This window comes from Miniopterus schreibersii, assembly GCF_964146895.1.
Source record: "Miniopterus schreibersii genome assembly, chromosome: 12".
Classification (NCBI taxonomy): domain Eukaryota; kingdom Metazoa; phylum Chordata; class Mammalia; order Chiroptera; family Miniopteridae; genus Miniopterus; species Miniopterus schreibersii.
In genome coordinates this window covers 71,708,491-71,723,387 of record NC_138112.1, presented here as the reverse complement: position 1 = coordinate 71,723,387, position 14,897 = coordinate 71,708,491, and the positions used below count along the sequence as shown (strand labels likewise).

The following is a 14,897-nucleotide window of genomic DNA, read 5'->3' as shown; positions in this document are numbered from 1 at the left end:
ACCTTGAGGACACTGTGCCGAGGAAAGGAGCCCGACGCAGAAGGACACGTCCTGCGTGGTCCCGCCTCCAGAGGATCTGAAGCAGACAAACTGTAGAAACAAAACAGAGGATGGTGGTGCCCGGAGCTGGGGCGGAGGGGGGGGGGGGGTGTTGCTATTCGGTGGGGACCGAGTTTCCGTTTTGCAAGATGCAGAAGTTGCAGAGACCGGCGGCAGGCAGTCCACACGGCCGCGCCGCACACTTCAAATGGTCCAGACAGCGCATCTGATGTTGTGCTTTTTACTGCAATAAAAAGAAAGCGCTAAGGGCTCCTTGGAGGATCAGAGTGTGTGGGAAGGGGCGGTGCGTGGGCGTCGGGACAGGGCGCGGGCTGAGGAGAGGCGGGCGGGAAGGGAGCCGCGCGTGGGTCAAATTCCCAGGCGGCAGGTGGACACGGCGGAGCCCAGCCCAGGCCATCCCTGGACGTGGCCAGTTCGCTGAACAGAGCCGGGGGCAGGCAGGTTTGGGTTCCTACAGGGAAGACACGGGCGGGTGGGAGCCGCGAGGGGTGAAATGCGATGGGAGGGAGAGGGCAAGGCTGGCGGCTGGGGCGGGTGCTCGGCTCAGGAGCGGTGTGGGTACCGGGTGGGACGCGAGCTCCTGGAGCGCCCGCCGTGTGCTGGTCGGTGTGCACAGGTGGGAAGTCAGCCGACAGGTGGCGATGACGGGGGACAGGTGGGCCAGCCCAGGGGCCAGGGCTCGGCTCCACCTGTTTCAGGCTCAAAGGGCTCTCTTCCCGGGAACATCATCTTTGGTTTCTTAACTGGCGGCAGTGGCAGCCAAGAGCTACTAGAAGTTCCCTCTGAAGTTTGCTGGGAGTTTGCGTGTGGCCTTCAACGGCCGAGGTTTCACAGGGGCTCGGGTGCCTGGCACGGGGAGGGGACCCCGCCCTGGGGCTGCCTCGGATCCCGGAGAAGACAAAATCTGCTCCCCAACCCCACGTCGGCACAAACCGTTTGACAGGCTGTAAGGCGGAAACGGATTTATCACTCTGTCCACAACTGTTTCCAATGTTTAAAAAATGGGTTGCTTGCCGTTAAAAGAGAAACAGTCCCGGAGGGGCAGCCCCGTCAGGTAACTATTATTAAAAGCAATCAAAATGCACGCGCTCCCGGGCGGACGAGGCTCGGTGCACGCGCTGAGCAAGGGGCAGAAAGCACCCCGTGTGCTCAGAGGAGCCGCTCTCGCAGGGCGCAGCCTCCCTGCTGTTACTCACGGGAACTTTCCGTTTTGAATTCTTTGGAACTGGCAGACACATCTGATTGGCCCACTCGTTGTGAATCGTGCACAGGAAGTAAAACGGGGGGGGGGGGGCATGGTTTTATTTATAGAAAGCTCATTTTTGCTACTTATCAAAAAATAAACACAGCCCACCTCACACTAAAAATATGCATCTGAAGATCAACAATGAGGCCATGCTTGGCCGACTCGGCAGAGACGTGGAGATTTCAGACCACGGGCATTTCTCAGGCGCTCCTCGAATGAGCCGGGACACGATGCCAACAAGCTTTTTTTTCGTTAACATTTTAAGCAACATGCCACCTCCTCCCCAGTTCTGAAACTGGCCACAAAAAGCCTCCTGCTCTGATACATTAGTTCAAGCTGTGTGACCTCTGCCAAGTCACTTGACCTCTCTGAGCCACCGTTTCTTTGTAGAATGGGGACAGTGGAGTCTACCTTTCAGGAATGCTATGAGGGGTAAACGAGACCATAAACCCAAAATAAAGTTCTGAAAGCAAGAGAGCTGCTCAGTGACCAGGAGCGAACACCGTAAGGCACTCATGGTTGGAATTCCGACACCAATTCTAATTCCACGGGTCAGGGCTGGCCCACACGCTGGTGGAGTCAGCCCCACGTGGGGCCACCGTGTTGAATGTCTAGGAGCCACGAAAGGACGTTTGCCGAGACTAAAAGAAACCAGGGCGGCGCGACTGGACAGTCCTAGGGCTCCGTGGTCTATTTTAAAGGCAGAGCCACGGAGGGGCCCGTGGTCACAAGCCGCGCAGTGTCTCGACGTGTCTTACCGCCTGCTTCCACCTGCTCGGGCCTGGAGCGCTGCGCGGCGCACGGTCCCGCCGTGTGGATTGAACCCCGAGCCCGCCGCCTCCTAACGGCTGGACGGGGGCTGTTTTCTCCCTGTGAGTGGGGAGGGAACAGCTCCCTCATCAGGTTCAATGACCGGTGCTGAGATGACCCACGTAAAGCGCACACCCAGCCTCCGGTGTGTGGTCACACAGTCAGTCTCAGCCGACACAGCTACTGACGGCGACGGCATTTCAGAATCTTTCTCTCCACTTGAATGTGTTTCACTCACCACTGGAACCCCCACACCCAGCGCAAATCACACGCTCAACAAACACTGGCCTGCAAGGCAGGAGCGTGCGCTGCCCTCGGGGAGGAAGCCTCGCGAGGGGGGGATAACGCCGTGTGGCGACCAGCCCACTGGAGGACCTGGGCTGCGGGGACACTGTTGGGCTCCTGATGAGCTCCTGGGATGGAGCAGGGGGAGAATGGCTCCTTGTGGGGTGTCCACAGGTAGAACTCACCCCTCACTGTGAGCACTTAGGCTGTTCCCAATGTTTTACTGTTCTGTCGGAAACATTCATGGCCTACCTCCTGCTCAATCAATTCCTTAGAATATGTTTCCAGAATGGAATGATGGGATCACGTGTGAACATCTGTTTTATTCACTTCATCATCCATCCATTCATCATCCATCCATCCATCCACCTACTCACCACCCATCCATCCATCCATCCATCCATCCATCCATCCATCTATCCACTTACCATCATCCATCCATCATCTATCCATCTACTCACCACCCATCCATCATCCATCCATCCATCCATCATCTATCCATCTACTCACCACCCATCCATCATCCATCCATCCATCATCTATCCATCTACTCACCATCCATCCATCCATCCACTTACCATCCATCCATCATCCATTCATCCATCTATCTACTCACCATCCATCCATCATTCATCCATCTACCATCCATTCACCATCCATCCATCATCCATCATCCATCTACTCACCATCCATCCATCATCCATCATCCATCTACTCACCATCCATCCATCATCCATTCATCCATCTATCTACTCACCATCCATCCATCATCCATTCATCCATCCATCTACTCACCATCCATCCATCATCCACCCATCCACCACCAATTCACAATCCGTAATCTACCCATCTACCCATCCACCATCAATTCATCCATTCATCCATCCATCTTGTGCTCAGAAAATCTTCCCCCAAAATCACATAAATACCAATCTTATTTTCTTCTAGAATATCTTTGATATTTTTTTACACTTAAAAACTTAATGCATCCAGAATTCATTTTGGTACATTTTGGGTGTCAGACAGGAACCCAGCTTTGTTTTTCTTCAGTGGTTGGTGGTTATTCCCACCAACAGAGAGCTCCAACCTCTCTCGGGACTCAACTTCATCCAGATTTTCCCTAACACTCTGTCCTGACTGGTAGCTTCCAGTCAGAATTTGAAAATAGTTTGAACACCCCTCCCAAAGCTGAGTGTCTTATTAGAATTACATTTCACTTATAGATCATCTTAGAATTTGTGTCTTTACAACACTGACCTCATTCATGCTTGAAGAGTGACCCTGGCTTATTTCACTCAGCATAATATTCTCCAGGTCCATCCACACTGTCCCAAAGGGTACGAGATCCTTCTTTACAGCTGCGTAGTATCCATGGTGTGAATGTCCCACAGCTTTTGATCCACTCATCTACTGACGGGCACTTGGGCTGGTTCCAGATCTTAGCTACTGTAAACTGTGCTGCTATGAACATGGGGGTGCATATATTCTTTCTGATGAGTGTTTCAGGATTCTTAGGATACATTCCTAGAAGCGGGATCACTGGGTCACATGGCAGCTCCATATTTAACTTTTTGAGGACCCTCCACACTGTTTTCCACAGTGGCCGCCCCAGTCTGCATTCCCACCAGCAGTGCCCCAGGGCTCCCCTTTCCCCACACCCTCACCAGCACATGTCGTTTGTTGATTTGTTGATGGAGCCATTCTGACAGGTGCGAGGTGACACCTCATTGTGGTTTTAATTTGCATCTCTGATGATTAGCGACGTCGAGCATTTTCACATGTATCTCTTGGCCATCCGTATGTCCTCTCTGGAGAAGTGTCTATTTAAGTCCTTTGCCCATTTCTTAATTGGGTTGCTTGTCTTCCTCTTGCTGAGTGCTATGAGTTCTTTGTACACTTTGGAAATTAGCCCCTTATCAGATGTATCCTTGGCAAATATGTTTTCCCAGACCGTGGGGTTCCTTTGTGTTTTGAGGCTGTTTTCTTTTGCTGTGCAGAAGCCTTTTAGTTTGATGTAGTCCCATTTGTTTATTTTTTCCTTTGTTTCTCTTGCCCCAGGAGATGTATCAGTGAAAAGTCTACTACGTGGGATGCCTGTGACTTTACTGCCCATGTTTTCTTCCAGGATTTTTATGGTTTCACAACTTACATTTAAGTCTTTTGTCCATTTTGAGTTTATTTTTGTGTATGGTGAAAGCTGGTGGTCGAGTTTCATTTTTTTGCATGTAGCTGTCCAATTTTCCCAGCACCACTTATTGAAGAGACCGTCCTTACTCCACTGGATGCTCTGCCTCCTCTGTCAAATTGGAGAGCATTTTAAGTAAAGCCCGTGACAGCTGCTCATGTAAGAAATATTTAAACCTGGAAAGAATCCTTGTGATTTTATGAGTCAAACTGTCAACAATCGCCAGTATAGGATAGTTAATGATTAATAATTAATGCGACATAAATACTAATGAGAGGTTTTGTAGTTTATAGTCTGGTGTATTGGCTGTGTCCCGAGTGGTCCGGAAAAGGGGAAGTTATCTTGGCCTTTTTTAAAGGCATGTTGCCACAGGTGTAAAAGACAATAGACAAGCTTAGCTAGGTGACGCCTGGCTGCCGCGAGGGAGGAATCTAGTCTAGGACATCACTATCGGCCATAAACTGCTTTAGTTTACAAAGTTCTGGTTTTTTACTATCCTCTGAGGTGGTTTCAGGTCTCCAAGTCAACGAGGCCGTCCGGCGGCCATTGCCTGAGCTCATCAGGTTAGTCCTGGGCCCCTCTGCAGTCAGACGCCTCCCTTTCTGGCCTAAATTCAGTCCGTTGAGATTTTGCTCCCCTGTGTATGTCGACAGTTTGGCTAAAATAACCTCAAATACAGGCTAGATGCCACCTGTCGGGTGGCCCGGCAGGGTTCTCTTTGTTCTCTACTAGTTTGATTAGATGCTTCTGACTCTGTTTCCAGCTCCTCCAGAATGCAGGGAGGCGCATATCCCGTGCCCACCTCTCGGGACACTGCCAGTCTCTGGAGATAGTGCCCGCCGCTCGCGACACTGGCCTCTGCTTGTGACACTGGCTGCCTTTCGCGAGAGTATTGCCTCTTAGGGTACTGCCCGCCTCTCCCCATGGTGCCCGCCTCTCCCGATGGCGCCCGCCTCCCACTATAGCGCCCGCCTCTCCCCACGGCGCCCGCCTCTCCCCACGGCGCCCGCCTCTCCCGACGGCGCCCGCCTCTCCCGATGGCGCCCGCCTCTCACTATAGTGCCCGCCTCTCCCTATAGTGCCCGCCTCTCCCCATAGTGCCCGCCTCTCCCTATAGTGCCCGCCTCTCGCTATAGCGCCCGCCTCTCACTATAGTGCCCGCCTCTCAGATACTGGCTGCCTCCAGCCAGGTGGATGGAGCGGATTGGGAGGGTCTCTTACAGAGACGTCTAAGGCAAGAGGAGAAGGGGACAGGGACACCCGGGGGGGGGGGTGCTCCAGGGAGGGGCTGCTGTGTGACACCCCGGTGGCCGCCGCCTGGGGGTGGCTGGAGAGAGCCCTGGCTGACCCTGTGGCTCCGCCTGCCGTGGGCCTGGGCTCGCTCCGGGCCCTCTCTGCCCCTGCCCTTCGCTTCCTTCATTTCCCCCTTCACCCTGATGTTATTTTACGCTGTTTTCTTATATTTTTCCCACATGCGTAAGTGGACTGTCATCTTTTATTTGGGAGATGCGAGGACGAAGCAGGGTATTTTTTAAAAAAACCAGCAGTAAGTGTGAAGTGTGAAGCAGCCGAGGTGTGCCCTGGGGCCACCCACACTGTCCCCGAGGGCACAGCCGATTTGCTCGGAATTAACTAACAGGGCGGGTCCCCTGGCCGGAGAACAGAGCAGAGAGGACAGCACACCCTCAGCTCTGCAGGTGGCTGCACCCCCCCCCCCCGGGGGCGCCGTTGCGCGAGGTGCGCCGGTTGTTCCTCCTTCAGGCCTCCTGCCCGCGGCCTCTCGGCATGTGGGCATCATGTGGGCATCATGGGGTCCCTGCATTTTCCACACTAACTGCCCTCTAACGACAGCTACCCCCACTCAGCTGAAGGGGCGGCGTCCCTCCTCTCTTCGAGGGCGGCAGGAAACAGGTGGCACTAGGCTGACCTTCCAGCTTGGTGTCCAGTGTAGCCTCTGAAGGGACCGTCACAGTGACCATCCTTACGCACTAACCTCCTCCTTAGCTTAGGGAGGCGGGGAGAGAGCACGGGACACCCAAGGTCAGCACACAGGCGCTCTAGTCCCAGCTCTGCCACCAAGTGCTGTGTGACCCCAGGAATATCCCTCAACCTCTCTGCGCCTCCGCTTCCTTCTGCTACCTAAAGGTTGGACCTGGAGCTTTCAAATTCAGGGGCCCCCAGGGGACACACGGGACATACGTTAGCCTCCGTAGGGCAGAAAAGCACCCGTTCTGGTGAATATTTATTATGATCGATGACAATTATTTTAAAATTTCCCTTTGAAATGGAAGCTGCAGAGCCTCTGCATGTCCACGAGGTGGTCAGTTGAGGTCAAGACTCCATTTATCACACTTGTAACCACTCTGGAACTTTGGCCAAACGAGTGTTTGTTTGAAACTGTATCCTTTGTCAGATACTGTTTAATTTATAACCACACTGTGCCGGCCGCGTAAGGAGCGCTGCGGTTACAATGTTAGGTCAGGGAGAGCCCGCGTGCCACGGTTACCCGGTGCATTCACTGCAGGGCGCTTTCCTAAGCTGACGGCTGTCATCTAAAACCATCTATGGCCTGTCATAAACCTCCAGATCTGCCAACACCGAGGGTCAAGAGAGGAACTGGTAACTACAGGGCGGAGCCTGCCCGCGCCCGCAGCCCGGCGAGGTCGGGTCACGGGGCGCGGCGCCCTGAGAGCGCGCGCCTGGCGCGAGGCCTGAGCGGGCACCGCCCCCCGGGGGCCTCCCCAACCCACAACCCGGGGCTCACTGTGACAAAAACGTTCCAGTTAAGGCCATCCTGCAAAAGCACCGCACAGTCCTCCCCCGAACGGTCTGGGTCATCAAAGACAAAGACGGTCAGAAGCTGTCACCGCCCAGGGGGGCCTCAGGACACAGCACGGAGCGTAACTCGGGCCCTGGATGGGGTCCCGGGACAGGAAAGGACATTAGGCAAAAGCCAAGGAAACGGGCCGGAGGACAGAAGTTAGTTGATACAATGTGTCCACGTCGGTTCATTGCCTGTGACAATGTCTCACACGGAGGTAAGACGTTAACGACGGGAAACCTGCTGTGGGTCTTTGGGAACTTTCTGTCCTAACTTTGTAATAATTCTGTAAATCTGAAACTGTTTGAAAGGAAAAAAGTTTATTTAAACAAAAACAGAGTAACGATGGCGACAATGATCCCGTTGGAACCGGCCGGGAGCGAGCCCCGTCGCCTGCCCGCCGGGTCCCCTGGCCGCGGGAGCTCCCGCAGAGCGGCCTGAACCCCCAGAACCCACCCTCGGAGGTCCTTCGGCACAAACAAGTCGCCAAAAGTACAAAACCAACAGGCTGGTTCTTACAACGCGTCGTGGGAGATGACGGAAGTAGCCTGGAGCTATGTTTCAGGTGACAACCCGAAACCGGTCATACTGAGGACCGATTTTAATTTATAAATAACCTACATCTGTTTACAGAGATAGGTGGCCCACAATCGTTATCTGGAGCGCTGTCTGCCTCCCTGCTGTCCGTCTATCCGTCCACCCTCCTATGTAGGAGCTGGAAACCTTTCTACACTAGACCCATATCCGTTCTTCACCGAAAATAGTGTCTTTCTCATGGAGCCCAAAGATGAAACACGACGGCGTGTTTACCTCCCAGGAGCTGTTGCAAAAACACTGGGGAAGGGTTGCCCGAGCCCCGTGGGTGACCCTGAGCGAGCGCGGAATGGGAGAGGCGGTGAGCCCACCTGCGGGGCCCGGGAGGCCACTAAGCTGGGGGGACACAGACGGCCCGTGCGGAGGCACCAGTGAGGGGACAGGCACGGGGAACAGCGGGCAGGTTCCAGAACCACGCAGGCAGTGGCACCGCCCGGACCAGGCGCGGGGCGGAATGTGGGGGCGCGGGGAGGGCGGGGGGCGGTGAACAGGCTTACAGCTTTGTGACGCACAGGCGTGGGGCAGAGGGACCCGGGCCCGAGCCCAGAGGACGCGGCGGGGCCTAGAAACAGAGCTCTCCGGACTCCAGCCCCGGCCACCGCCAGGGCCGCAGGTAGCACCCGGGGGCCTTCCGGGCCTGGCCCACCGCCTGCGCCCACGCTCCCATCTGCGCCGGTCCCGGGAACACAAGCCGCCTCTGCTCTCCCAGCTCCCACCCAGAGCTCCGTTCCCGCCCGCACCGAGGTGCCGTGTCACCGCGTAAAAGAGATCATTACACACCCGAGGCCGGACCTGGGCACAGGCCGTCCCACGAGCGTGGGCAGCAAGGGCTAAATCTCGGCTGCCGAGGGCGATGTTTGCGCGCCACGCCCGGGGGCAAACAAAAACGGGTGCGGCCCACAGCTCCCTGGGAGGCTGGGGCAGGGTGGGGGCGGGCGCGGCTGTGTGGGAACCCGGAGCCCAGCCCGATCTCGGTGAAAGGCCCAGAGGGCAGCAGGTGTCCCCTGGGCTTGGTTACAGGCCCTTCGGAGGGCTGAGTGCTCGGAACCAGTCCTTTGGCTGCCCAATGGCCACGTGGGCATTGCCACAGATTTCCGAGGGTCGGAGGCTTTTAACACCTCATTATGCAGCATGAAAACCCCGACATGAGGCGTGTGCCAGTGCTGATGGCTTGGGCTGTGACTGACGCCCCGCGGAACCAACCTGCTGGGGCTCCGGCGGCAGGCCCGCCCCAGGTCTGCCTGCTCCTCCCAGAGCTGTGGACTCAGGAGCCGGGTTTGGAAGGACCAGGGGGTGGCCCTGGGGACCCAGTACCAGTCCTCCTCTGCGTGTCCTCCGGTCTAAGTGTCAGGGTTCCCCCTGGCACAGCCGGGCGTGCCCCGCCCAGCCTGCGCGACTGACGGGCACTCTTGGCTGCGTGAACAAGGGCACGTCAGCGCTCTGTGCCTCGGTTCCCTCCTCTGTCAAAAGGGGCTCATAATACTACCGACCGAACGAGCGAGTATTAAAGGATGTGCCACACGTAAGGGCTTGCGACGGTCTCCCTCCATCTACCCGCCCGCCCGGCCGCCCCGCCACGCCGGGCCCTGTGCTCCGGCGAGAGGAGCGAGTCCCTGGGGAGGCCGATGTGCAGGGCGCGGTTCACAGAGGCCCGACCTGACCTGCTGCGCGCTTTCAAGGAAGCGACAGCTGAGCCCCCAGGTCAGCAGCTCGGGGATGAGGCGACGGGTCTCCCAGGACGGACCGGCCTCGGCACACAGCGCCAGAGTGTGCCAGAGTCAGGGACCTTCCACATTCAAGTCACAGCACAAACCGGCCCGGGCTGTAAACCCCCGAGAGGAAGGGCTGCGGCTACCCTGTGGCTCCAGCTCCTGACCCTGCGACTGGCCCAGCAGGGGAGCAAGTGGGACTGGATGGGGCGCCACAGGCGGGGGCACAAGACATTACTCAGGTTGTCCCGTCACAGCACAGAGAACACGTTATATGTGGGAAGACATCGAAGGACGTTGTCAAGAAAGTGAAAAGACGACCTACAGGGGGCGAGGGAATACTCGCAAATCACATCACCGCCAAGGGTTTCATACCCAGAATATATAAAGAGCTCCTACAATCCAACAACAAAAGGCGACCCATAAAAACAGGCAAAGGGATTAAACTGATGTACAAAGAAGAGATGCGAGCGGCCAGGGAGCCGTGCCAAGGTGCCCAACATCGGCGGCCAGCGGGCACATGTAGGTCAAAACCGCAGTGAGATACCACGTCGCCCCCACCAGGGCGGCCGCGATCGAAATAACCACTCACGCGACTGCGTAGCAAGCGTTGGTCAGGACGGGGAGGCGCCGGGACCCCCGCACCCGCGGAGCCGGGTGGTGGGCGCAGACGGGCTCAACCTGACACGTGCGCAGGCGCTCGTCGCGGCCTGTGAGCCGTCGCGGAAAGTGACTCGGGCCCACTGCGGGCGGAACAGGCCACGCGGGGCCTCTACGCCCAGCGGGCCCCGGCCTCGGGAAATAAGGGCGTCCAGACGCGCTGCACGGACGGACCTTGGAAACACGGGAAGGGCAACAGGCCGGGCACGAAAGGGCAGACACGGTGTGATTCCACCCGCGCGAAGTTTCTACAGCAGTCAAGTTCACAGAGACAGGAGAGGAGGTTACCGGACGGCGGGAGGGGAGGGGAATGCAGTCATCGCTTAATGGGCCCCAAGTTTCTCCTTGTGGTGACAAAAAAGAAGTTTTAGAGATAGATGGTGGCGACGGTGTCGTAACATTGCGAGTAGGCTCAATGTCCCCGAACTGTACACTTAGAAATGATTAAAATGTTTTGCTATATATTTAACCTCAATTTTAAAAAAAACCCAAAAACATAAAACGAAAAGGCAGCCCCTCCCCTACCCCCACCAGACCTGTGTCCTGTGCAACCCAGAAATCTCAGCGCTGTCCCTGAGGCCTCTCTCACCCTCACACCCACATCCAGCGGTCCCCACCACCCGCTGGCCCTGACCCCCACCTCTCCCCCCCGTGTGTGCAGCCTCTCGCACCCGGGTTACGGCGAGCGGAGCCTTGGCCCCTGCCCGCTCAGCCTGTCCTCTGCGGAGCAGCCAGAGGATTCCGCCTAAACTGAAGTCCGCTCCCGCCCCTCCCTGCTCCAGGCCCCTCCAGCGGCTCCTGTGTCGCCCAAGTCCCTGCAGTGACCAAAGGCCCGTCGCAATCTGACTGCCCCCCCCCCCCCCGCTCCCTCCTTTCTCCCCACACTGCCTCCAGGAACCCACCTGGCATGTTGCAGGCGCTCTGGGTAAGAGGCTTTTCACTGGCTGTTCCCTCTGCCCGGATGCTCTTCCCCCCCTTGCTGCCCCTGGGCGAGGGCACCCCGACCACCCTGCTTGGGCTCGCCCTGCTCCTGCTCAGTGTTTCTTCCTGACACATAGCACTGAGCCAGCACACGAGATGTTTAATTAGGTACTTTTGATGGTCAAGAAAGCTTCGGGAGGGCCACGCCTTTGTCTGCCCTGTCCCCTGCTGTGTCCCAAGCCCTGAGGACACAGTGCCCGGCACCCAGCCAGCCCATAACTGTTCCACGAACAGGCGAAGGAAAGACTCAGGAGGGAGGCTCTCCCGTCCCCGTCCCCACCGAGAGGGTAAATTAACGGCTGCTTGGGCTTTGGAGCCTGCCTCTGCCACTTGGCCGCCGTTTGACCTTCAGTTACTATGGCTCGGGGCCTCAGTCTCCTCACCCACGCATGGGGAAAACAGCGGGGTCCACCGCACAGAGTGAGCGAGGACTGCCCGGGATGACACGGGACGACACACGTCCGCTCAGCGGGTCAGCTGTCTGCCCCCCCCCCTCGCCGGCTTCCCTCCCTCCCTCCAAGCCCAGCGCCATCCCCATCCGTGTAGAGACGCACAGAGGACAGCCCAGCAGGGTTCTGTGGGGTGGGCAGGAGCGTGTTAGCCTCCACCTGCCCTTGCAGGAGGCACAGACCTGGGCTTATGAACAAAGACTTGGGCCTCTTACTAAGCAGTGAGGGAGCTGGCGGGGAAACCGGGGCGGGAGGCGGAGGCGTCTGGTGAAGCAGTCGATGGCCCTGATGGCCCTGGGGGGGGGGGGGTGAGAATGAGCTGGACCCAGGACACGTCGCAAGGCCTCAGGGACTTCGCATCTGGGGCTCAGGGCCCCGCTGATTTCAAGGCCCCCTGAGAGCAGGACGGTTTGGCCTGGCCCTCGGGCGACTTCTCAGGCCCTGCCCTCCCCTCCGGCACCCAGCTCCCGCCTCCCAGCCCCGGCTCTTCCTCCTGGGCTGGTAATCGGATGAGCGCACAGGGTCCCGTCTAGAAAGAAGCCCAACTGGGCCGTTTAAGCAGCGGACCCCGGGAGAGGTTTCTCCTCGAAATCCAAAAAGAAAAGACGGGGGTGGGCTGGGGAGCAGAGAGGGAGAGGCATCCTGAACACAGGGCGTCCCAGGCTATAGTTAGGGCTCCAGCCCGAGGTGGCATCGGAGGGCAGGGCACAGAGTCCAACGGGGAGGAACCGGCCTCGGAATTAAATAAACCGAGGGCGGCCGCAGCCCCCGGTTCCCCATCCCGCTCGCTCCCAGGTTTATTAAGTAACCTCTGAACTGGGAGGGGAAACCGTCCAGGAAGCATTGCCTGGGCCATTTATTTTAAAATTATTGGTATAAAAATATCCAGGGTCGTGATTGATGTGCAGGGAGAGGCCCGGGAAGCGAGGGAGTCCCCCTCCCAGCCCGCCCAGCCTCCTCGCCCCCCCCCTCGCCTGCAGTTTCCATTATAACTTCAAGTCCGAGTAGTTACTTTATATCGCAAATAAATCTCCAGAATAGCACGGAAATATTGTGTGTATTAATAGCGCCTGTAAAAACATCCGAAATCCTTCCATCCGCTCGCGGGGGGGACACGGCGGGCTGAGGGGTGGGGGTGAGGGGGTGGGGGTAAGGGGTGGGGGTGAGGGGTGGGGGGTGGGGGTGAAGGGGTGCCCTCCAGGGACCGGGACACCTCCAGAGGCCGCCCCCAGCCCCAGCCCCTGCCCAGCCTCGGCCCGACTGCCTTCCCTCCATCTGTGGGTGCCCCTGGGACCTGCGGCTGACAAAGTGCCCCCCACACCCGGTCCCCGCCAAGGAGCCCGGGATCCCTGTCTCCGCCTCTCCCGAGCCCCTCAGCCGCGGGAAAGCCGCAGTCCCCGGGCGCGCTCAGGGCCCCTGGCCCCCCACCCTCCCGCGGGGCCCTGGAGACTCACGGGGTGCAGGGTCCTCCTCGGGGTTCAGCCCCTCGAGGCCGATGTCGCCCTCCAGCATGGCTCGGCTCCGGGGCGCAGGGGCGCGCGGGCTCCAGGAGAGGGGGGCTTGGTCTTCGGGGGCTCTGAAGGCCGGGGTCCCAGCCCCGCCGGCCCGGGACAGCACCCCTCCTCCCGTGCGGACGCAGGACGCGAAGCCGCGCGCGCCCCGGAGGCAACCTCGGCCTCCCGGCCGGCCCACTCCTCCCCTGCGCTCGGGCGGGGGTCCCCGCCGGCCTCCCGCCCCTGGGGGCCACCTGCGGGCGCCGCCCTCGCCCCGCCCCGCGGCCCCGGCGAGCGCAGCGCGCGGGACGCTGGAGCCGGAGCAGCCGCGCCCCCCGCTCCCCGCGCGCCCCGCCTCCCCCGCGGGCGGCTCCACGGCCCGCGGCCTCTTATCAGCCGCGGCAGCCGGGGGCCCAGAGCAGCCCCGCGGGGAAGGGCGCCCCCAGCCAGGCCCCCGGGGGAGGGCGCCCCTGGGCGAGGGCGGGGGAGCGCGCACAGCTCCACGTGGGGCGAGTCCCTGGGTGGCCCGTCCAGGGAGCGCGCTCGGACCCCACCCCCGGGCCAGGGAGGCTGCGGGTCACAGGGCAAGTGCCGGCTAACGGTGAACCCCAGCCGAGGAAGAGCTTGGACTCTGGGTGAAGAGAGAACTGACCCCCGGACAGGAGAAATCCTGTTACAGAAGAGAGGCCGAGAAACCCCGCGGGGGTGGGGGCCAGGCAGGGGACCCACATCCTGCCCCCCAGCGCTGGGCTGGGGTCCCAGGTGCCACCCTCCAGCCTGTACACGGTCAGAAGGCCAGGTCTGGACAGTTCAGCGTCTGCCAGAGACGCGGGCACCAGGCGAGCGCGGGGGAGAGCCACGGGGAGGCCCCTCCTGGGTCTGTCCAAACCTCACACCCAGGACACCGCAGACTAACCCGGTAAATGCTGAGCAGAACTGCCTTAAACAGGTGGCTCGTGTAAGGGGCTCCCCAGCCCCAGCACAGCACTGGCAGGACAGGGGCCGCCCGCGTTGGCATTTCGAAAGGTCATCTCACACTTTCTGCACAGCAAGGAAGAGCCAGGCGGGTGCTGGGAGCCCTCCTGCGCCGGGGACCCCCAAGTCACCTGCCAAGTCAACACTCCACAAGCCACCAGCCTCTCGTGAAGACAGACCGAGCCACCCCGTGGGGACAGGAGACAGGCCACATCCACATGAAAGGAGCCTGCATCGTGGCGGGGGGTGCCGGCCCCTCCGATCCGCCCGGGGCCTGCTGGGATTGGCGCCGCGTGCCCTGCTCTGGGCGGAAACTCCTGGTAGCAGCAAAACCACAGGGAAATGTCTCCGGCCCAGCCCAGGCCTCCCTGTCCCCCACCCAACGTGCTACGAGCAGAGGATCCCAGTGCCCTTGCTCCCAGCAGCCCGGGAGGAAGGTGACCTGCCAGTGTCGTCAGGACTCATCCCCTTTCAGGGGGACTGAGAGACCGGGAGCCGGGCGCCAGCGGGGCCTCTTGTCCCCGCGGAGGAGGGCTCACCTGTGGGCTGAGGGCCCGTCTCCCGCCCCAGGGGGCAGAGCGGCCCTTGCGGGGCCACGGGAGTGCCACACAGCTGGCCCACCTGACCCC

General features: G+C 59.4%; 1 protein-coding gene across 2 annotated transcripts in view; it reads right to left on the bottom strand.

Annotated features, from left to right (window-relative positions):
* The window catches only part of ANO1 (anoctamin 1), a 119,618-nt gene extending 106,290 nt beyond the window's left edge, over window positions 1-13,328 (bottom strand). For both annotated transcript variants that reach the window (XM_081154003.1, XM_081154004.1), the window contains exon 1: window positions 13,255-13,328. In XM_081154003.1, the coding sequence (XP_081010129.1) occupies window positions 13,255-13,312 (58 nt within the window). In that variant the 5' untranslated portion in view covers window positions 13,313-13,328. The remainder of the gene's footprint in view (window positions 1-13,254) is intronic.
* Between the last annotated feature and the right edge of the window lie 1,569 nt (window positions 13,329-14,897).